This window comes from Urocitellus parryii, chromosome 13 (genome assembly GCF_045843805.1).
Source record: "Urocitellus parryii isolate mUroPar1 chromosome 13, mUroPar1.hap1, whole genome shotgun sequence".
In the NCBI taxonomy this organism is placed as follows: domain Eukaryota; kingdom Metazoa; phylum Chordata; class Mammalia; order Rodentia; family Sciuridae; genus Urocitellus; species Urocitellus parryii.
The window spans coordinates 28,183,571-28,207,688 of NC_135543.1; the positions used below are offsets into that span (position 1 = coordinate 28,183,571).

The window sequence follows — 24,118 nt, forward strand, 5'->3', positions numbered from 1 at the left end:
AAAACTACATAAAAGAGGTTGTGAGGGGAATTGGAAGAAAAAACAAGGAGAGAAATGAATTACAGTAGATGGGATAGAGAGAGAAGATGGGAGGGGAGGGGAGGGGGGATAGTAAAGGATAGGAAAGGTAGCAGAATACAACAGTTACTAATAGGGCATTATGTAAAAAGGTGAATGTGTAACCGATGTGATTCTGCAATCTGTATTTGGGGTAAAAATGGGAGTTCATAACTCACTTGAAACTAATGTCTGAAATATGATATGTCAAGAGCTGTGTAAGGTTTGAACAACCAATAAAAAAAAAAAAAGAACTGAAGATGCAAACGGTGTTCACCATACTACACCTCCAGGTTCTTCATGATGTTGTTGTTGTTGTTCTTCCTCCTCCTCCTCCTCCTCCTCCTCCTCCTCCTCCTCCTCCTCCTCCTCCTCCTCCTCCTCCTCCTCCTTCTTTTTAACTACAGAAGGACTCTTAAGGTCAAAGAATGCAAACACCTCCCTGGTGAAGAGCTTCTCTTGGTGGATCTGCAGATTTCCAATCATATCTTTGTATACCTCCAAATAATCTTTATACACCTCATGGAATTGATAACAGGGCCACAAAAACACAGAAGCTAATAAAGAGGGATGGGTCGAATCAGATTTCAAAAAGTGCCTTTGTGAGGAGTACAGGCTCTTGAAGGGCAAAGAGACAATAATCCAATTGTTAAAGAAAGTCACTCACAGGCCAATCCGTAAAATTCTAGACTGCTTCTACTGAGGTCTTTGTTTTGTTGTTTTTCTCTTTCTCTCTGCAGCGTCTGTAACATGTGCATGGAAAGTGAAGTCCGTAAAATGGCTGCATGTCAGGTGAAACTGCTTTGCCCCTGCTTCCTCTTTCTCTTAGCACCAAGGGTGTCTGGGATGTTCTTATTTCATTTTAAAGAGATCAGGATCTTTCACTCTCCTCTTCATTCATAATAAATAAATAAACAAACAGACCCATTGATTGCTTGGCTTCTGTTTCACCAGGCTTTAATACATCTCGGTCTCTCACCTGTTCTGAACTTAAGAGGCCACATCTATCACCTGGGGGTTTCTCCCAGCACTGAAGCAGAGAGCCTCTCTGAGCCTCAACCTTGTGTAACAGCCCTCTCCTTCCCCTGCCTCCCCAGCACATACCTGGCCATCCCCTCTCATCACAGCCCACTGGGCAGCCTCACTCGGACTCTGTGCATCCTTTTCAGTGCAGTTTCTTTACAGCTCCAGTCTTTATTCTCCTGGTTGACCTTGTCTTGGACCCTCACTTTCTGTCAGCCCAGCCACCAAGATCTGCAAGGCCATTTAGGGAGCACTGACAACTCTCCCTCCCCGCTTGCCCCTCACACTATCTGGGTACCACAGGCATCCCACTGCCATTCTCTGCCTCCATGTGCATCTCTCTCTTTTGAAGGGCAATTTTTGGAGGGCAGCAACTACGTCTCAGGAATCTTTAGGTATTCCCTGATACAAAGCAGGTAGACATTTAATACACACTTGCTTAAAAATAATCATATACATTTAAAATGGTACCATCAATGGTATATTCTACTGAAGAGCAACTGCAATCACTACATAAAAAGTATAAGAGGCTGGTATATCATAGGTGCTCAATACTTGTTTAATAACCACTACAATTGATTAATATTTTATTGGATGCTTCCTATGAGTCAGGCATTACACTGCAAGTTCATAAGCAAACACACCCCACAAGGCAGTAACTGCTGCTGATCCCATTTAAGACCTCAGAAAACAGAGGTGGAGTTTGCTTAGTTCATTTGCCCAAGGCCTTCCAGTTGGATCTGTTGGGTCAGCCGGTTTCTTTTCCCATTTCCTCTTAGTGATGGCTCACTGCCCCAACGCAGAAGGTGCTCATCACATTTTGAACTGAGTCCCTAAGCAAATCTGCTGGGGCTGCTCCCTGGGGGAATTCAGATGGGTTCTCATCTTACAGGGCTGTGATGATCAAAGGAGAGAATGAACGAGAATATATTTTGAAGAAAGATATAAGTCACTATTCCCAAGCATGCAAAATAAGCAGATGTAGCAGGTTAGGGAATTAGGATTCCTCAACTCCAAGACAGGAGTGGATTTCGGGTGTCCGCTTGCCTGTTTGACCTGAGTTGGACATGATTTGGGATTTCTTCAGATGCCGTGACACTTGAGGCCACAGCGATGGGTTCCTGTAAGAACACCTTAAGGGACAGCTGCCTGGAGAAATCAGGACACCAGCTGGTGACAGAAGATGAGATGGGGTAAGCAGAGGTGGAGGGTGATCTTTATTTCCGCCCCCCAAAATCAGGAGTGTGTTGGGAGGGCAAGTCTCCTCTGAGTAACACTGTGGAGGTACCAACCAGCTTCGTCAAGCAGGCACTTGTAGGAGGGACAAAGGGGGTTTCATACACAAAGCCAGCCTAGACTCCTGCCAGCTAAGAGTGCCTGCTTTTCATGGGGCCCTCTCTCTCTCCTGCCACCGGCAGAAGCCATGCCAAAGGAGCCAACCCAAAGCCCATACTTTATTTGAATAAAAACGTCTCTAAATGCCGAGATTTATAACTTCACAGGAAAGGTCTGGAAGGGGGAGAAAGCTTCAGAGAACATTCTGGGTAGGGTTACAGGGCTGCCAACAGTTTGTGGTTGGACAGGGCACTGCGTTCCTGAAGATTAGACATAACTGAGGGCTTTTTCTTCTTCTCTTTTAATAGCAAGGAAATATAAATCCTCCCCTCATGTCAGAGTCTGAACTCTTCAGACGTTTGGTACAATTTTCCCCATTCAGGCGTATTTAACGGAAAGGAAATTAGGAAAACCATAGCTTTTTTTTTCTTTTTTTTCCCCCTTGAAACCAAAAGAATTAAAGATATCAAGTTTAGCGTTCTAATTCAATTTCTGAACTTTCTATTTTTTAACAAGAGAAAGGATTTGAGTGGATGTGAAGAGAAGGCACATGTTTTTGTGATTATGAGAATTCTGGTGGTTGGTATTTAACGAAAATGCCATAGAGCTGTTCCATGAGGTATAGGAAGCCTTCTGAGCAAGCCCCCACCCTGACTCCCACCGAAAAGAAATGTCAGCAAGAAATCCAGGCACAGGAGTTATTTTACTTTTCACATGGAATAGAACACAGATTCAGAACTGTGAAAAGAAATCCAGAGTGAGAAGTATTTTGATTTTATACATGTTCTGAACCACCTTCTCCTCGCACGCAGGCTCTTCCTGGATTACAGGCAGCTTTGATTGTCACTTTGCCTTACCAGCACACTCTGAGAGAGCGAGTCATTAAAACTCAACCCTTCCGCTGGGCATGGTGGCACATGCCTGTAATCCCAGCAGCTCCAGAGGCTGAGGCAGGAGGATTGCAAGTTCAAAGCCAGCCTCAGCAAATTAGTGAGACCCTAAGCAACTCGGCAAGACCTCGTCTCTAAATAAAATACAAAAAAAAAAAAAAAGGGTTGGGGATGTGGCTCAGTGGTTAAGTGTCCCTGAATTCAAACCCCAGAATCAAACCAAACCAAAAGAAATAAACAAAAAAAAAAAATCTCAACTATTCAGGTAGGGGCTGCAGGAAAGGGCATTGCTGCCTGTGTAGGAAAGAAAGTTTTGTTAAGCTATTCAGATGTGTGCTGAACTTGCATGGTGATCTAACTACTTAAACCACCAAAGTACGTAATATCATCGCTGTAGGAATCTGTACAAGAGCATGAGCACCACGCCACTGCTCTGATTCTAGTGGTCTGCGCTTATGCACTACTATGCCCAGTCAAAACCTGGCAATGGGAGTAGATTCTTCCTTAGGTCCTGGCCACACCTTGACTTCGGCCTCCAGAGACCTCAAGCAAAGTACCCAGCAGAGCCCACTGGACTTCTCCCTCTTAGAAACTGAAACAACCCATATGCACCGCTTTAAGCTAAATATGTGGTACTTTGTTTCGACGGCAATGGAAATGAATACACATTTCATTAATTCTCTTATGGCCACATTTGTATGGCAGAGGTAAGTAGATAAATTGGTTTATAGAACAGGTACCGCCTGAGAATACTTAATACTCGTGTCTAGGACATACCAAATGCCAGGGGACTGAAACTGCCACCCCTCTCAAGAAAACCTGAAAGTCCTGCACACGATGTCTATGTGGGGAACTTTGGGTGAGATGTGTACTTTTGTTACTTATCCACCATAACTGCATCTCCACACCTGTGTCCAAATACCATCCTTAGTGCAGCTAATTTCTGCCCCTCCATGTGTGTATGTTCAGAAACAGGTTTAACTTCACCCCAGTAAGAGCATGATTGGGAAGGGAATCCTGCTGTTTATAGAAGGAGCCTTCTATAACAATCTGCTGTTTTGTATTTTCTGTGCTTGAATATATTATCCAAAGTGGAAGTGAGAGGAAACGAACATTATTAACCACTACGTGGTAAGTAGTGTGCTAATGCTCCCGTGAGTGTTCTCCCTTTATTTGGCTCTAGTAAAACTCAGCGAGGCAGGTATTAATAGCCTCATTTTTCAGATGAGGAAAAGAAGGATCAAAAAGTCTAAGTTGCCCAAGGTCATGCTACCAGTAAGTGCTGGATACAGCATCATAATCTACATCTGAAGACTTGAACTCCTGGGCTTCTCTTGCTCTACTGGACTGCCTTAGCAGGAGGGATTTATTCTTAAGCTAATGCTTCTCAAAGTGTATGCCAGCAACCCATCCTGGTCTACAAGAATGGACACAGTTGGTCAGCTGGTCAGTAGAATCTGTATTCAGTTGGGTGCGGTGGTGCACTCCTGTAATCCCAGCAGCTCAGAGGCCGAAGCAGGAGTATCACAAGTTCAAAGCCAGTCTAAGGAATTTAGTGATGACCTAAGCAACTTAGCAAAAACCTGTCTTTAAATAAGACCTAATAAAGGGCCAGAGATGTGACTTCATGGTCAAGTACTGCCGGGATCTATTTTTGGTACAAAAAAAAAAAAAAAAAGTCTGTACTCAGCACCATCTCTAGGACTGTACAAGTTACAGAGAGTGTTCCGCAGGCATGGTCCTGAGCTCCACACTATTCAAATTTGATTTGGCTGGGTTAAAGCATCTCTAAGTTAAAGATAAACAATGCAAGGCCACATATAAATTTGCATTAAAATAATAGGAAATATATTAATGATATTCGAGAAAAAGACACCAAATTGGTTAAGGAAATTAAGGTTAAGGTAAAATTTGGAAGCCAGATGGAGAAGGAGAGGGCATATTACAAGAAGGAAGGCAATGTGGTGATCGGAGACTCAGATGAAGGGTTAATTATGGTATTTTCTGTAGGACAAGGGAGAGATTCACCAGAGCTCACAGCCAGAGTAAGCTGAAAATGATCAGAAAACAAAGTGAGACGCCTTAGGGTAGATAACAAAGGGTCTTTTAAGCCTGATAATTTTGGACTCGATTCAACAGAAATTGATATTTCTACAACTGGCATCAATTATTCATTTACCTATGGTTGCCTTTATTGGTGTCCTGTGAAAAAAATGACTACATTTGCCTTTTTCCATTTCAATAATTAATATATTTATTTAGTTAGAGCTGTAAGGAGGAGATGGATATAATAGCGTTTGGCCCTGAGTTATTATTGTCAAAAGGATCATCAAAATGAAAAATGAAGTCGAAGAGCGTTGCTCAGGACTAAGAAGTTGCAATCCTGACCTGGAGGAAGGTCAGTCCAAATGAATAAAGTGTTTTGGGGGTCTTAGTGACTTCCACAGTGCAAGGGAAGCTGGCATGCTCTGCCGGGGACCACACCTGAGGGAGCCAATACTTGGAAACCAAGATCTCTTGGCACTTCTGAAGTAGGGCCCTGAGTCCCTCAGATAAACAGGGAAGGGGAAACGGAAGCCTTAAGCAAGAGGCCAGGAAACCTGATAAATACTCACAGCCAACTGGGATCATGCAGACCTCAAATACATCATTTTTATTTTTTCAGGAACAGGTCTGCAGCCTGTGTGGATTGCATGGTGACAGCAATGTTGGCTCACTTTGGTGCAACACACTCTTCCATGATGGTTTCAAAGCCCCATTAAGAACTTGCCCTTAGGCCAAGGTGACATCCTGTGCAGGTAGGTATTTGGACAGGGGAAAGAGAGACTAGTAGGGACAAGAGAAGGAGGCGCAAAGGGCCAATAAAGTGCACAGGAAGAAGTAGTGCAATTCAAACTGGATGAGTACCTACTTGCTTACTGTCACTCTCTGGTGCTAGGAGATTGCACTGAACATCTTGATTCCTACTCTAGAACGACTCCCGGCACCAAAATCTGTCTTAGGGTCTTCAGAATATTGGAACCAATAAGATATACAAATCTGTGATAGATAGATGAGAGAGATTCATTATAAGGTACTGGCTCTTATGATTACAGAAGCTAAGAAGTCCCATGATCTGTATTCTGTTAGTTGGAGACCCAGGAAAGTCAGTGGTGTAGTCTGAAGGCCTGAGAGTTGCAGAGTCAATAGTTTAGATTCCAGTTGGAGTCTGAAGGTCTGAACCCGGAGGGAGAAAAGATCAACATCTCAGCTCAAGAATCAAGGACAGAGTTTGACGCAGGATATGGGCCGGTATTAGAGGCACTGACATAACCCTGCCACCTTGAAAATAAACTCCCCTCTTGCAATAAGCTCTCTTTCTTCAGGTGAGAAGATGGCCCTGCACACAGGATCAGCCCCACATCCTGTGAATGGATAATTTTGGCTCCAAAGAGCTGCCTTTACGTCAAAACAATTTTTAGCAAAGACTAAATTGTCTATTAGCTAGTGCCTTATTCTGGGGCCCATGATTTAATTCACTGGCAAGCATTCTTTTGGGGGAATAACTCAGAAGCTGAGTCATGCTATCGACCTTGTCAAAGACTTAAGAAATATAGAGAGAAAAAGAGAGTGATGCTGGGAGAATTTAGAAAAACTGGGATCCAGTGCTTTTTCTGTCCAAAACTGGTTGATCAACTTTGGATTTTGATTTTCTTGTCTGTTAAATAGGAAGGCAATGCCTAACTACAGACCTCATTGGATTTTCAAAGTAGAGAAACACAATTTGAAATGCATAACACCCTGCTCAGGTGTAAGGGCTATCTGAGATTGAGCCTCCAAGGCAGATTTCTCCTTATATCCCCAGATCCTACGTCAACAAGGTGAATCCTATCTCCATACTGATTTATGGCCCACCTTCTCCTCATCCAGCCCACCTTGGAAGAGTTGGTGAAACACAGCAGAGGCTCCTTTGGGGATTTGCCTCTCTGTTCTATCCACCTATCCTACCCGCATGCCTCCTTTTTACCCAACTTGTTTTGAATCTTTCTGTCATACTGCAAAGATCAACATCAACTTGCTTTTACTAAGTGCATCTTATTATTCCATGAGCTTTTTTCTTATGGAATGGGTTTTTATTTCTAGTCATTGAATATGTGGTCTTCCATTATTTTCTCAATTGCTTCATATATGTGTCTATATCTACCTTTTGCCTCCTGATAGCTTTAGAAAGTCCTTGAGGACAGGGTGTCTCCTGCTACTTCACCCAGGTATTTCACCCAGCACCTAGCACCAAGCTCAGTACCCATCAAACTTAGCACCCTTTAATTTCAATGCATCTGACCTTCCTCCATGACATAGTGTTCATTCAATCATGACAGCTATGTCTCTTTAAAAATTACATTCTCATTCAACTGCTACCTTCAGTAGCATAGTGTACTGATTTCTCCAGGTCCTTTCCTTTACCCCAGTGCATCTTCATCCCTTTTGGTCATCTTGGCTCATCCTGCCATATTCACTCATTCTTTCATTATGGACTCCTCTCCAAGATTCCACCCCAGGATTTTGTCTTTCACTGTACATTCTTATTATTTATCGTTCTGGATCTCTAGAGCTATATTGTTGACCACCAAGTAAGCATTCTACATTTACTCTCTGGTTGATCTTCTCCTATGTGCTTTTTCTTCTCTTATGGTCATTCTAATTCCTCTGTCAGCATGCTATGCACTGAGTAACCAAGAACTCCAAATCATTTTTAAAGTGTAATATTTTTATGAACATATATATATATATATATATATATATATATATATATATATATTTTATTCCACAAAAAGTAAAAAGCTCTATAAAATCAACAATCCACACACACACAATACACACACACACACACACACACACACACACAGAAAATACTTTTATTAAGACTTGTGATAACTTGGGTGATTCTTCCATACACTCACAGTGGTATTGCCAACACCCATGGTACCAGAGAGAGTAGTTTTCAGAAGTTTACAAAAAGTCAGTATCATGATAAACAATCCTATCACATGGTCAGGAAAAGAGGATGTGGCCTGGAATCTGTTTCCTCTTCTCAAGTATTATAACCTTTACCCTCTGTATGCATGTTTGTCATAGGATGTGCAATTAAATAGTAAAAGAGACTCTGGCATTGGGTTTATGCTTTGAAAACAAGGGGGCCTCAGACTTAAGACCTACTGAGAATAGCAGTTCTGCTTCTCGTCAAGGGCTGAATTCAGGAACAGTCTCCTTAGAAGCTAAGCACTGCTAGATCTCTCACTTTCTGTGCTTCTGCCTTCATCTTCTCATCACCCACTTATTCATTAACTCCTTGCCACCTGGACTGGGCATTAGGCCACCAAAGCACTCAAAACATAATTTTTAATTTTTTGGTTGTCTTCAGGGCTGCCAATATTTTTGCTCATATTCTCATCCTTCACGAACTCTGCAGCTTCTGGGTTTCTTGATCATGTTACTTCAGTCTTCTTTGACCCTTCGCTTCTCTTCTAGTATTTCTACAACACTTTACTTTTTAAAAAAAATATATTTTTTTTAGTTGTAGATGGACAAAGTATCTTTATTTCTATGTGGTACTGAGGATCAAACCCAGGGCCTCATGCTTGCGAGGTAACCTCTCTACCACTGAGCTATAACCCCAACCCCTCTACAACACTTTTTTGTTTTTCCTGATTCCCTCTTATTCTACCTCTCTATTTAAGGTGAATGGCAGAATCCTCTCTTCCATCCCTTTCCTCTCCCCCTATGGTTCTCTCCTTGGATAAAGCCCCACCTTTGTACAGCACTCTTTATTGCTGGCTTAACAGCTTATTGCCGCCTGTACCAACCAGATTCTCTCTCTGATTTCTATAATTTGACTCATGTGCCATGATTCTCCCAGTTGCTAAAGACCAACATATTGGAACCATCCTTAGCTAGAGAAAGAAAGAGATGAATTAATAACAATTCCTTATTATTATGCTTTTGTGTGGGCATTGGGTCGATAATGATGCTTCTGAGAGACTTATAATCTGGGGGTGGGGTGGTGGGGCAGGAAGGGCAGCATGGTGGAAGCCATCCACAGTGGATAATTACAACAGAGCAGGAAGAGTGCAGGGTCAGGCACTTACTTATTCAATCCAGATTTCAGGGAGTGAGTGGTCAGGAAAGAAAGTCAAAATATAATGTTGTCATTTCATGACTTTATCATCTTAAAAAGAGGCTCCCCATTGCCTACTTAAACAATCCTCTGAATGTAGGAAATAGACCCTTCAAACTATGACCACAATATTCTTATTTGCCCTGATTCTCCAGCTGCAGGTCTGCACCTCAATAAGACAGGACTAAATACCATTAATCAAATAGTCCTTGGATATCTCCCCCCAAATACCTGTGTTTACACGGCTCCATTTCTATGTGGTACATCCCACCCTCCTCCCATTGTTTCTACTACCATCTCCACTTTGTTCAGTCCACTTGCATGAAGTGTTCCAGTGGTTGAAGGCTAGACTACAAGTACCCAGTCTTATTACATGTTCATGTATGGTGTGAAGACATGGTTTTCTGTAGTTTCCTTCCATAGGTGCCTCTTCTATCTTTAGACCCATCTCAGATGGAAACTACTATAAAGAAGTACATCCTGGTTCCATCCCTCCCCCTCTACTGAAAGCATGGCTCTGGGTCACCATCACTGGGTCAGCTTCGTTTTTCTCTGTGATATACTCATAACCCTTCTAATTTATTTCCAATATCGTGAGTAGTAGCTGATTTCTTCCCCTATGGAGGATCCTGGATTGTGTGCCTTCTTTGACAGCAAAAGCATTGAGTCAGTTGTCAATTCTAATATTTTTCCCAGGACTGCACCAAGATGTATAATACATTCTTGGCACTGAATAAATAATTTTAAGTTTTTCTCTTGAATTGAGTCAATTTGAATTAAGTGCTACAGGGGCTCAAGGCTAGACCACAATCTTAGCAAGTATTCAGTCTTATTACTCGTCCACATATGGTGTGATGAGATGGTTTTCTCGAGTTTCCTTCCAACAGTGCTGTCCTTATCTCTGCCCAGCGACAGGCCAGCCTTTGGAAAGCACACTGTACTGATTTCTCCAGCCAAGAAGGGCCCCATGTTAAATGGAAGTCACGTCTGTGGGGATTATGACCTCTCTGTACCCGCACCTGAATCTACATCATCCCCTAATCCCACAAAGGCATAAATAAAAATTTCTAACAGGACAGGAGGACGTTTGCCAACTGTGGGAAGATAAATGACCCAGAGGCTTCATGCTTCAAAGGTGCAACTGCTTGATTTCTGATGTCAATGTTGCAAAAAAGATGCTGTGAGTCTAAGTTGTTTTTTTAATCTTCCTTGCCAGAAAGTTATGGGTTACAACATTTAATTTGATTAATTCTTAGTTTCCAAAAGGAAACCTTAGGAGGCTCAATAAAATAAGTATGTGCAATTGTTAAGACAGGAAAGGAAAAAAAATGACTTCCATCCAAGGCCATGAAGATCGTTTCCAGTCCCAAACATGGTTCCCCTGAGGTAGCCTGGAAACCGGATTATTGTTAAAGAGATGCTTACCTTTTACAACTGCTCACAGCAAAAAGAAAACATATAGCTTAACATCTCTCCCACGACTCACCTTTCTGTTCTTTTCTTTGATGCTCCTTCTTTCTTCCCTATTCTCCCTGATGGTAAGCTTCCCAGTCTCAGCCTTTTGACCAATTAGATACGTCACTTTGAATGAGTCACTTGACCTTCTTAAGCCTCAGTATGCTCATCAGCAAAATGAGGTGTTTATCTACATTATTAACATTCTTTCAATTCTGAGTCTAAATATGAGTGCAAGTGCGCTCTGTCTACCGCCACGCAACGGGCTATATTAGCCTCTAACCTGTTTATTTCTGAGACGGTGAGTGTGGTTTCAGCATGCGCGAGGAGCTGGCTAATTTGTTGGCAGGAGGTAGGCATGAGGACCCCCATCTTCCCAAAAGGTGATATAAAATTCCTAAAAGTGACTGGAGTCAAAGACCAATGGGATGAGTCCTATGGATTGAAACGTGGTCCATAGGATTCTAATCCTTCATTGAACATCAATTTATTTTTGTTCAAATGTGGCCAATAACTTGGGCATTTTCTTCCTAATTGTCTATTCTGAGTGTGTTTGTGTGTGTGTGTGTGTGTGTGTTTTCAGATTTAAATTCCATTGCAATAAATTGAAGACTTTTAGAATCCTAGATTATCAGGTCTGGTCAGAAATTTTACTGTTACAGTCCCAATTGGGAGATTGAGGAAAGTCATTTTTTAAAAAAAGAAGTTTTTCACCCTGTTAGGGTAGAAGACAAGATTTGCACAGGTACCCATAATCCCACCTGAGCTGCAGCAGCCATTACTTAATTAATCTTTCATCTCCTCCTGCAGACTTTATCTTGGATGACGGTTACACAGACTACACTTCATGAGCTTTGCATTTATTATTTTTGTCTTCTGGTTTTAACTTTCTCCTCCCACGAGTCCTCTTCTTCCTTTTATTCCATTTTTAGAAAACTTCCCTGGTATGCTTCTTCTGTATAGGTTTCATGACATTTCTTCCATGTGGCTAATTCCCTTCTGTGGACGGCTGCTTGGAGGAGGTTTTTGTATTACTTTGGCTTGGACATCCTTTTTCTGATGCAGAATGACGGCAGAGGCTGCCTCCAAAATTCCCCACAGTGCTGATAAGAGGAGCTGGCAAAGGGCAAGACAGAAGCCCCAAGAAGAGGTGGAGCAGGCCAGGCTCAGGGGATTCCCCACTACCTACATGCCAGGATTCTGATATCTGCGAGGTGAGCTCAGGATTAATTCTCAGCATCCATTCATCATGAGGCAAGTACTTGACATTTGGGAAGTAGGGATGGCTTCCTTGCCTAACAATGGCATTGAGCTAAGAGGTAACACATGCAAATTTATTGTCTTGCTGTTTTCCCATTATCTGATAGGAGCCTGAACAGCAGTCCTTGTGATGTCTCAGTACCTGGCATAATAAGGTCAAAATATGCAAAGACTGTTTCCAAGTAGCCTGAACAGGAAGAACATCACTCATACTGGAGGCTTCTTTATTACCTGTGGGAACTTAGCTTAGAGGGAACATGACATCATTCTGACTATGTGCTGTCAACTCTGGACAGGTTTGCTTTTCTGGGGATCTGCTGCGTTGTGAGAGACAGCAATGCCTGGTGACAGAGAGGCCTGAATGGGGCTGATGAGGCTTCTTCCAATGATGAGATGGTGCCATCTCACTTTTTATCCATTGTTTCGGCCCCAAACAAGTATTTATTTATTTATTTTTATAAATGGAGATTTAGCAGATAGTATGCATTTAGAAAATGGGTTAAAGAGCCCCTGTCTTCTAAAACAAAGAAGCAGAAGGAGCAAAATATGGAGAAAATGGTCAGGAGTCTGTACAACTTGTAAGCTCTAGGTGTGTTGTAACAAAGACAATGCAGTCATCTGCTGGGTCAGGGGACAGAGAATGAAGGATTTTCCAAGCAGGGAAGAGGAAATGGAGTGTGCAACTGCTGCCACTGCTAAATGGGGTCTCTAATTCCTCTCCCTAGAATGGTAATGACACACATCTGTATGGTGCCTTTCATCAGCTCTGATCTCGGGGAGCACTCAGAGCTCTCTCTCTACTCAGCTCCTAAACATGCCCATCAAGAGGCTAAGGGATGACATCGATATTTGTGCCGTATCTATTTTAGAGGAGAAGAGCTCACATGCAATAGGACCTTCAGATGCTGGGGAAATGAATTCAGAAGGGAGAAGAAAAAAGTGGCCACTGTTGATTTCCAATTGTGACCCTTAGCGGATCCACCACCTCTACTCAGATCGTCTCTGAAAAGCCCATCATGCCTCCAGTAGCCTTGGTCTCTTCTCTGCTTTCCTCTTTTCATACTGCTTCCCTCTTGGGAGCATATCACAAAAGAAGGTGAACGTGCTCCAGAAAGTTGTGACAAACTGACATTGGGGTCCAAGTTCTGCTAAAGACATTTTCCCTGATGCTTTGGGATGTCAGAAACAGAGGGGACATTTGGGGTATAGGAATGAAGAGGACAAGGCTTAGAAGGGAGAGGAATGGTGGGGAATCTGGTCTGTCCCAGTAAGATGGTCGACAAGATGAGCAGGGCCATCAGACATAAGTTATACAGACATGGAAGCAATCAACAATTGTGATTCATTAAGATGTTGCAGAAAAGTGAAGGATCTAACACAAAGATCAGCTCAAAGACCTGGTATAGATAACTCAGAGAACTAGATTTCAGCAGAGAGGTTGAGCTCAGTCTGGAGATGTTTCTAGGCTGGTATTTAGAAAGGGTTAGGACATAAGGATTCTTTCTTCCTTGGCTGAGGAATGAATAAAAGCATGCCTCGTGCCCTTACTTCCTCCATTTTGCAAGTATCCTATGATGTTGGTGCCAGCCCCTTTGGTTAAGGCACATTATCAGAAGATGAATGGGATTCTGCAGTGGTGATACAGAGGAGCACTAGGCTGGGTACCAGGACCTGTGTTGTAGACTTGTTCTTAACCAACTAGGTGACATATGGTTGAACTTCAAGGCACAGGGTAAAGCCCTGGACTTGCTTAGAATCAATACATACAGCTTTATGAACCTGGGAAGGCGATTTTATCTATTTGGACCTAAGTCTTGATATGCAAGAATGTAATAAAAGTACAAGTAGAGCATCCATAATCTGAACATCTAGACTGTGAAATGCTCCAAAATCCAAAACTCTGAAGTGATTTTCCAAAATACATGAAAATTCCATAACACAAATAAACTTTGTGTTCTGTGCAAAATTATTATAAATACCATATGAAATTACCATTAGGCTATGTGTATAAAGGGATAGAAAACAGAAATGATTTTCATGTTTATATTTGAGCCTCACCCTCAGGATATCTCAATATTTACTGACTAACATCTCCAAAAAACAAAACAAAACAAAACAAAACCCCAAATAGAAAACACTTCTGGTCCTAAGCATTGTGGATATGGGACACTGAACCTGTATTTGTAAGGAGCATAGGAAAATTGTGAGGAAGATAAGTATGTGGAAAGGCTTCAAGGACTAAAATGCACTATACAGAGGTCTATTTGTATCCCTTGAGTTACATACACATGGGAAGAGAGTACCCTGAGGAAATGGAATACCATGCCTGAGGCCACACAGGGTGTTCATAATAGAACTGGGCTTACTATCCATTTTTTAGAATCCAGCTTTCTTTCATGACATTGTCTTGGTACCTATTTCTTTCCGTCTTATGGCTGGCCGAAGATCAAATGAGACAACAGGAGAGGAGGTAGGGAGAATTCTGAATAAGTCAGGAGCCAACACAAGGGAAGCAGTACAATTAGAGTGCGGGTTCCCTTGGAGATACTCTCAGTGATGTGATGAGATGAACCCAGCTGGAGAACTTTTGAAGTCAACCAGCATCCAGCAAAATTGTCTGGTCATGGGAAAACTCTAGAAAGACTGCTGAGAAACTTAATGTGCAAAAACAGCTGGGTTTGTCCTCTGAGGTTTGCTTCGTGGGTCTATAAAATTGAAATTCTTGCCTGTAGATTCTTAGCAATGACCGATCACCATTATTTTCTAGCTAAATAATTCCCAGAATATACAAATATAAGAATATTCTCTGTCCCTGATTAGCTTACATCCTGTGAATCATCATACTGAAAGGGATCAACAGAATCTCTCATGTGCAAGCTTAACCTAGTGGCCCCTGCTCAGGTGGGCTTAATCTGGGTTCTGCACAAAACCAAACCATTTCAGCAATGTCTGTGGATGAGAAATGGCAGAACCAGATCCACCTTTGGGCATGCACAAAGGGTGGGCCATTTATCACCTTCAGCCAATGCAGAAGGCATGACTGCTAATTGGTCTCTTCATTAACCAAGGAGAACATCTACCATCACAGCAACTCACAAGCTAGCAGCAATTTGGGGCAATATTTAAGTGGTTTCTAACTCATAATCATATTTCTTCCTGAAATCTGCTGGCCTAGAAAATATCTTTCATTCCTCATAAATAGACTGCTCTCACCTTCAGTAATTATGGACTCCCCAGGGAAGAGATAGAATGAGTGAGGGGTATACATCATACACAGAGGTGAGACACTATATCTAAACCTTAATCACGGATGATTAGTTCTTTAAAACCAGGCTTTAGCCAGATGGTTTTATACTATTTGGGGCAAAAGAAACATAAAATATTCTTTTAGCTTCTGCAACCCATAAGAAAGAAATTTCTGCTGTATTCCTAGTAAATATCTCTCTGTTATTCTATAAGAGTCTTATCATGTATGTGATATATGGACAGGGATGCTGAAATACTTTTGCCAAAGTATGAAGCTCTCTGGCAGGGAAGGAACTGTGTCAGTGGAGAAGTTAGCAAAGAAACCCTGCCTGCAACTGACAAGAGTGGAATCTTTCTAGCAGAAATGAAACTCCAGTTTGAGGTCAATGAACGAAATCCCAATTCAGTGGTAAGGTTGTGTTGGGAGGTAGTCAAGGCAGAAAGCACCTTTCAGCCAGACCCCTTTCCCTTAGTGCAGGAAAATGGCAAGTGTCTGAATGTAGCCAAGCATCATTCTGGGGGTCTGCTGAGGGCAGTTTTGTGAATGCCCATGGATCAAGAAAGGACAATATGGCCTGAGGCTGAAACTCCCTGATAAGTTAGACTTCAGGCAACTTCCATTGACTTTTCAGGTAATGTCACACCTTGGATGTGTGACTTCTAGAGATAGCATGCCACAAAACTAAGATGTTCATTCCCATCCAGCCTTGGTATTCTTCGGATCTTGTTGGTATATCTAATGAGTTTTGGAGGCTTTATATAATTAGCCTCCAAAACTAGCCATCAGATCAGGACCTAAGAAGCTAAAAACAGCACCTTTAATGAAAAGCATAAATGCAATAGGTACGCCTGTAGCTCAGGCAGCTAGTGAGGGTGGCCTCAGGGTCCACAGTTCCCCAGGCAATGGCTCCAGGACAGAGGAAAGACAGTGAAAACCAAGTAAACAGTGCTTGAAATGCACAAGCTCAACTTCCTGCGGACAGTCATTGTCATTTAGTTCCCACCTCTTTGCAAACTAGTGAACCCAACATGCCAAAGATGGTGTCCAAAGTCCCAAGCCCAGCAATTATCATCTAGGGAGTACCAGGGTGAAGAGAAATTTGGCCTTACCTGGAGACATGGAGGAGTCGTAGGAACTTCTCTCCTTGCGGTTCATCTTGAAGGCCTGGATGTCCTTTTCCCTGTACGTCCCAAAGCCTTCAAAGCTCCTCCTTTTACTCCCACTCATGTCACTGTCCCACTTGTCATTCGAAGGGGTCATGTCACTGAACACGTCCAGGCTCTCTGATCTTGTGCTGCTGCCATCCCCGCTGCTGCCAGAGTACCTTTTAGAGCACGAGTCCACAGACTCAATGCTCAAGTCGCTTTTGTCCTTGGCCTGCGTCCAATGCTGGGCATCAGAAAGTGACAGGTTAGACAGGGTGTCCACCTCAAAGCTGTTCTTGGAGGCTTTGTGGCCGGCTTCGCTGTGCTGATGCTTCTGTTTGTCCTTATGCTTGCTCTTCTCACTCACCAGCGGGAGCTCTTTGTCTGCGCTGCTCAGCCGCTCACTCAGGAGGTGGCTGGAGAAGCCTGTGGCTTTGCCTGTGAAGAGACCGCTCAGGTTGTCGTGGGTCCCCAGGAGCCGGTCTTCCTTGTGCTTATGCTTGTGTTTGTGTTTCCTCTTGTGGAGCCGACCGCTGGACAGAGTGGCGCCGCCCACCTTGGGAGGGTTCAGGGATGGCTGGATGTCACCGAGGCCCATGCCAACAGGTCCCTGCAGGTGTACTCCATGCTTTGCTTTATGCTTAGCTGCCCCAGACATCTTTACGTGGGAGCTTGTGTGGAACTGAGGTGGTGGCACTGTTGGCCTTATGAACGGGGAGGCTGCTCCCAGCGTGTGCGATAGGTACAGCGGAGCTGGGTACTGACCGTAGTAACCAAGGTTCATCATAGGCATTGATGTGTAAGGCAATCCATAGGGTGCATAGTAACTTCCACTGGGAATAGGGTAGCTGAACCCTTGTAAAAAAGGCACCTTTGTCATGGTGTCATTGGTTTTTGCAGGCCTACCACGCTTCTTCTTTGACTTCAAGTCTGAAGTCCTACGAAGATAGAGCAACGGGTCATATTGGATATATGGCACCGGGTAATAGTGATCAAAATTAATCCGAAAAATGCTGGGGTATGGATTCTCGTGGTAAAAGGTGTAACTCCGGTGGGAGATCCTGAACACTTGGAATTTGGTGATGAGCTCTTCCAGCTCAGCCAGAAACTGGAGATCGTCACGGTTTTGCAGGCTTTTCCGTTTCCTCTTGTGCTTTGGCTTCTTGAGGCTCTCGTGGGCCAGGAAGGTGTCCACGATGAGATGCTTCTGCCGGTGGCCATGCCGGTTCTTTGTGCTGGTGTCGGACGGGATGGCCTCCGGGTTATCCAGGGAGCAGAAATCAAAAGAGTACCTCCGTCGGGATTCTGAACTCTTCTCGGCTTGGTCAGACGTGCTGTTGTTGTCTGTCCCGATGCCGCTGTCACTTGGGATCGTCTCCTCGCTGTGGGACTCGCTCACGGGGGACAGCGTTATCTCCTTCAGTGAGCCAATCTCACAGAGGTGCGAAGGGGAGTTGGCCATCAGCCTGGGTGGGGACAGCTTCCAGGTTCCACTGTGGATTCCCTTTGGGGTTTTGGTTGGAAGAGCACTGATGGGTTGGAGATTTGGCATAGTTTTCAACTCTGAAAAACTGGTTTCAGTGCTGGCGGGGCTCAGGTTGCCATTGGACCCACCTAACTGGGTTGAAAGTGGGTGCATAGCTGCTGGTGAAGATGCCACGAGGGACTGAAAGTTGGAAGGCACGGCTGGAACGTCCGGCTGGCTAGAAACAGGCCTGGGGTGTTTGATGGCTGTTTTGGGTTCATCAGAGGGGGGCGGCAGCTCCGTCCTCGGCTTTCTGCCCCTCTTCTTGCCGATGTAGATGGTTCCCCTTTTGCTGACATTAATCTGCTTGCCCAGTTTGCTTTCGATCGCTGCTGCCCCAGGGCTGGTCTCCGGGGGAGCTTTGGCCTTCAGAGCCATGCTGCTGGAACAGGACAAGATCTGGTTCAAGATGTTCTTCCTCTTGAGCGTCTTCATCTTGTTGATAGTCTTGATGGTCTTCTTATCCAACACACCGAGCTTTCCAACCTTTTTGTGAAACTTCATCTCACTCATGGGTTTGTCCTCTCCCGGGACGAGCTGGGCCAATTTAGCTAAGTTGCGTCGTCTCTTTCTTTTCTTGGTGCCAGGAAACTCTCTGCTGATGGGACTGACGGGGCTGGTGGAAGTGCCCTCGTGAATCGTCTCCACTGTGAGCAAAGGCTGCTTCTTTGGTCGACCCCGCTTCTTTTTGACCGGAGTGATCACAGTCAGACTGTCCGTGTTGGTGTACAGAGGGCTGGACGGGGTGATGGGATAAGCAGAGGGGGGTTCTACCATCAGTTTATCAGAGGTGGCCATGACTGCCTCTCGCAGCATGCTGGTGGGTTTTGGCTTGCTGCAGGTCCACCTCCGTTTTGCAGCAAATTTTGGATGCTGGATATCTGGCAACTTTCTTGATGGAGAGTGATCGGTGCACATTGGGGGCGCCATGATCATGGGTGGTTTCCGCTGCTTAGACATACCTCCTGGGACAATTTTCTCTGTATTTCCACCAGTTTCGAGGCCAACTGAGGGGGACTCATTCTCTATCAGTTTGCTCAACTTTGGGACACGGGAGTCTTTCTTATTTCCCTCTGAGTTGGAAAGTATCCTGTTAACCACTTCACTACTCATAGCAATTCCAGAAGCCAGTGTTTTCTCGGGGATGATCTTTTCTACCACTGCTTTAATGGACTGTCTCTTTTTCCTCTTATGGCTCGTTGGATCTAGAGAGGGTGCCTTGATGGGGATAGTAATCCGGACATGACTGGAGTCATTTTCAGGATTACTGATGGAGCCCACGTTCTGCCTGGCTGGTGATGCCTCTTGGCCATTCTCTGCAGAGTAGCCCTCCCTTTTCCCTTCTGTGTTCTCAAATACTTTCTGGGCACTCTTGACCCAATCCAGGTCTGGGTTTGGTATGGTTTGACTTATCACATCTTTTTTACTGGACTTTTTCTTGCTGCCTATTGTAGGTGGTTCTGGGGGCTCCTTTGTACCTCCTCCATCTTGATCCCCCAAGGACTGGAGCCCAGTGCACTCAGCAGAGCTGCTAGGAGGAGTGGGCGAGCTGTGGCTGCTTGGAGATGGAACCACACCTCCCAAGAGCAGATCTTTGCTGTTGTTGGACAACTGACTCCACGTGCTCCCGGCGCTGCCTTTCTTACCCTGGGCCTTTGCAAAGGTAGCCACGGGTTCAAGAGCTGAGATCTTGCTGGTGCTTGCAGTTTCTCTGCCAGAGTCTGGACTGATGAAGCAATTCTGAGTGGCGGGTCCGCTGTCAGAGTTGGTGGACCAGTCCATGTGGTTCTGGCTGCTGCTTTTTTGCTGGTGCTTTGGTTTTAAGGTGTCACCGGTGAAGTCCTGCGGGAGGCCTGGGTCATAATGGAGACTTGAGTGCTTCTGGGGCCTCTCGTAAGCCTGAGAGTGGGAAAATTGGAGAGACAAAAAGAGAGAGAAACAAAGATGAGCATGTTAGGTCTACTTAAAAGTTAATATCAGGCCAGGGGTGGCAGCGCCTGCCTATAATCCCATGACTTGGTAGGCTGAGGCAGAAAAATTGCAAGTTCAAGGTCAGTCTCAGAAACTTATCAAGGCCCTAAGCAATTAGAGAGACCCTGTTTCAAAATATAAATAGGGGTGGACATGTGGCTTAGTGGCCAAGCACCCCTGGATTCAACTCCTGGTACCCCCCCCAAAATAATAATAATGTCAAAAGGCTTAATTATTTGAAAGTTGGAAACAAATGACTACATTAGCAGCCACCTTTAATTCCAGAATGTTTTACAGAGGTTTTCTCAACTGTGGTGGTAAAGATATATTGCACTATTTTCGAATATTAATAAGAATACTTTGTTGGCTACCTTTTCCCTCTAAATAAAAGGGGAAATGCAATCTGAGAATAAAAACAAGTTAGAGAGAGGAGGGAGGGAACTGTAGTCTCTGCTCTGGTCACAGTACTTTACAATGAAGAAGCTGAATCTTGAAGAACTGAGAGTCCTTCCCACAGTGGCAGAGCCAGGGCAAGAGTCTGAACTTTCCTCTCTTCCCAGGTTCTTTTGACAAACAACACCGGCTGCCTCTTAGTCCAGCTCCTGCTTCCCCTCTCATGCCTGGCTTTCCTAGCTTCCCTCTCTCTGGTTCATTTCTGGTACTTTACCTTAGAGTTCAACCTCTCTGTACTCAACCAAATAAGAAGGAGCTCATAAGATACCACTCCAAGAAGTAAAAACAGCACAAGGAACTAAGTAAGGGTCAAGGTTTGGAGAATAAATGGAAGAAGAAAAGAAATATGAAAGAACTGTCCTGAGCCTTCAAATCTTCCTGGACTCTGCACTTTTTGCTGCGATTGGGAGTTTACGTGCTGAGGGATCCACAGGCAGCCATTAGGCATTTGTTGCTCTTTGCAGAAACTCTTGGAAAGTCTCATAAGTTACCTTGAGTTTCCTGGACAGATGTACCAGGAAAATAATCATTGTCACTCCAGATCACTCCTTTGAATGTTGGCAGCTGTGTTTTCCCTACACCAAAGCTGACTGAATGTCTCCAGCATTCCCCCTGGGACTGACTCCTCAGATCGGAATGGCAGGCCTTGAGACTCCAGGCACAGAATGATCAGGATGTATAAAATCACAAAGGGAATGGAAAGTGAACGCAGCGTTTCGAGATTTTAAAGCTACTTTTAGTATAGACAGGCTCTTAGTTTCCCAGGCATGCTACTGCTACAAAGAAGTGTTCTTTAGGTTATCTGAGCCTGATATGTCCATGGAGTAGTAAGCTTACTGGATGTATTAGACTAAGACTTGTTACAGAATAGAAAATATAAGTAAATTGAAGAAAAGTTTGGATAGTATGTCCACTGAGAAATGTATGATGATTGGTGTTTATATTTAGAAAATTTAAACCTATAATATCTATCAGGGTGTCTGTTTATTTAGGTATCTGCCTGCTTATCTAGCTATCAATCATTCTATCTGTATGTGCCAATGATGTTACAGAACTTAGGATTTGTTAGAGAACACGTCTCCTAGTTTCAATTAAGGACCAAAACACAGAAGAAAGAAGTAAGGGTAAAATTCAATGTCCTAAAGCAACTAGAATTTCCTTCATACTATCTCTTAGGTTCCCAAAGGTCTTTTTTTGTACCCTAATTTTGTGATGCCCTGTTTATATTTATGTCACTGCACTATATTTTGAAAGTATGAGATAGTCTCCCCAAGTTAAGTCTATAAATGCCCAGAAGAGAATTAAGAAAGAGAATTTTGTTTATTTCTTCCTTCACCTTGCAATTTACAGTTGAAACACCACCATCATTAAAATATAGAGGATTAATCCTGCCACTTGAGAGTTTTTACTAGGTATCACTGCTGTGAGCCTAGGCTGCTATTCCAATTTCTGGAAAAAATATAGAGACCCTATTTACGGCATAAAATATCAAATGCTACTTACTTATTTTTTATGAATCAGGCTTTGCTAATTTACCCTTCGTGCAATGGGCTTTAGCTGGCACTGTGTGCTCACTCACAGCCCCACAGCCCTGGAGGAGGGCTTCCAGATGGCATTTCCTGCTCCTTAGGATGATGAGGTAGGTATCCCTCATACTGAGGCATTTCTGAGGGTTGGAATGGGGAGGATTAAAAATTACAGTGAAACAAAAGCAGTGTAATGTTTTGCAACGGGGCAAAACAGCACTTGTGGTACGTCCTTTCCCCCAGCTCTGGCCCCTCCACTTCTCTAGCTCTAGATGCTGAGGACCACAGACGGGCTTCATGATGAAGTGAGGAATGGAATCTCGGTCCCTGACCCCCACTGCTTTTTTCCTGTTGGTCCATCTCCTGGTTGATGGCACCTCACGGAGTTCCTGTTTCATATTCTCTTCACGCTCTGGTCTCAGCTCAATCCCAGGGAAGCCCTTTTTCTTACAGAAATTCCTTGTTAAAGTTTTCCTGAAGCCAAGTATTTTGTCTTTGTTGTGCTCATTATATTGTTAATTTTATGTATCATTGTGTGCCAACTGAATTAAATCCCTGCCTCCTTTTCCAGCTTGTAACACTGTCACCGAGGCACCAAACACATTGTTGGTACATTGTCCCCGAGGTCTTGGGACATTCCAGGGATGCAAGGTTGGTTCAACATATGAAAATCAAGAAATATAATTCATCCCATCAATAGACTTAAAGATAAGAATAATATATCAAGTGATTCAGATAAAGATTTGACAAAATACAGCACCCTTTCATGGTCAAAACTCTAAGAAAACTAGGGATAGTAGGAACTTCAACATTGTAAATGCTATCTATGCTAACCTAAGGCCAACATCATTCTAAATGACAAAAAATTGGAAGCATTCCCTCTAAAAACTAGAACAAGTCAAGGATGCCCTCTTTCACCACTTCTATTCAACACAATCCTTGAAACTCTAGCCAGAGTAATTAGACAGATGAAAGAAATTAAAGGGATATGGATAGGAAAAGAAGAACTCAAACTATCATTGTTTGCTGATGACATGATGCTATACTCAGAGGATCCAAAAAACTCCACCAGAAAACTTCTAGAATTAATAAATGAATTCAGCAAAGTATCAGGATATAAAATCAATACCCATATATCAAATGCATTTTTACACATCAGTGATGAATCCTCTGAAAGAGAAATTAGAAAAACTACTCCGTTCACTATAGCCTCAAAAAAAAATACTTGGGAATCAATTTCACAAAATAGGTGAAAGATCTCTGCAATGAAAACTACAAAACACTATAAAAAGAAATTGAAGAAGACCTCAGAAGATGGAAAGATCTCCCATGCTCTTGGATAGGCAAACTTAATATTGTCAAAATGATTATACTACCCCCAAAGCACTATACACATTTAATGCAATTCCAATTAAAATCCCAATGTCATTCCTTATAGAAATAGAAAAATCAATCATGAAATTTGTTTGGAAAAATAAGAGACCCAGAATAATCCAAAGCAATCCTTAGCAAGAAGAGTGAAGCAGGAGGCATAACAATACCAGACCTTAATCTATTCTACAAAGCTATAGTAACAAAACCAGCATGGTATTGGCACCAAAATATACATATAGACAGTGGTATAGAATAGAAGACACAGAGACAAACCCATATAAGTACAGTTATCTCATATTAGACAAAGGATCCTAAAACATACAATGAAGAAAAGGTAGCCTCTTCAACAAATGGTGCTGGGAGAACTAGAAATCCATACGCAGCAAAATGAAACTAAACCCCTATCTCTCACTGCACAAAACTCAACTCAAAGTGGATCAAGGACCTAAGAATTAGACCAGAGACCATGTGCCTAATAGAGGAAAAAGTAGACCCAAATCTTCATCACGGCAGATTAGGCCCTGACTTCCTTAACAAGACCCCTAAAGAACAAGAAATAAAATCAAGAATTAATAAATGGGATGCATTCAAACTAAAAAGCTTCTTTTCAGCAAGAGAAACAATAAACAAGGTGAAGAGAGAGCCTACATTTTGGGAGCAAATTTTGACCTCATGCACATCAAATAGAGAACTAATCTCCAAG

At 43.2% G+C, this 24,118-nt stretch overlaps 1 protein-coding gene across 3 annotated transcripts in view; it reads right to left on the minus strand.

Moving 5' to 3' along the window:
* Setbp1 (SET binding protein 1) overlaps positions 1–24,118 on the minus strand; it is a 355,108-nt gene that overhangs the window by 86,561 nt on the left and 244,429 nt on the right. For all 3 annotated transcript variants that reach the window (XM_026398605.2, XM_026398606.2, XM_077792168.1), the window contains exon 4: positions 16,531–19,990. In XM_026398605.2, coding sequence (XP_026254390.1) covers positions 16,531–19,990 — 3,460 coding nt within the window. The remainder of the gene's footprint in view (positions 1–16,530; positions 19,991–24,118) is intronic.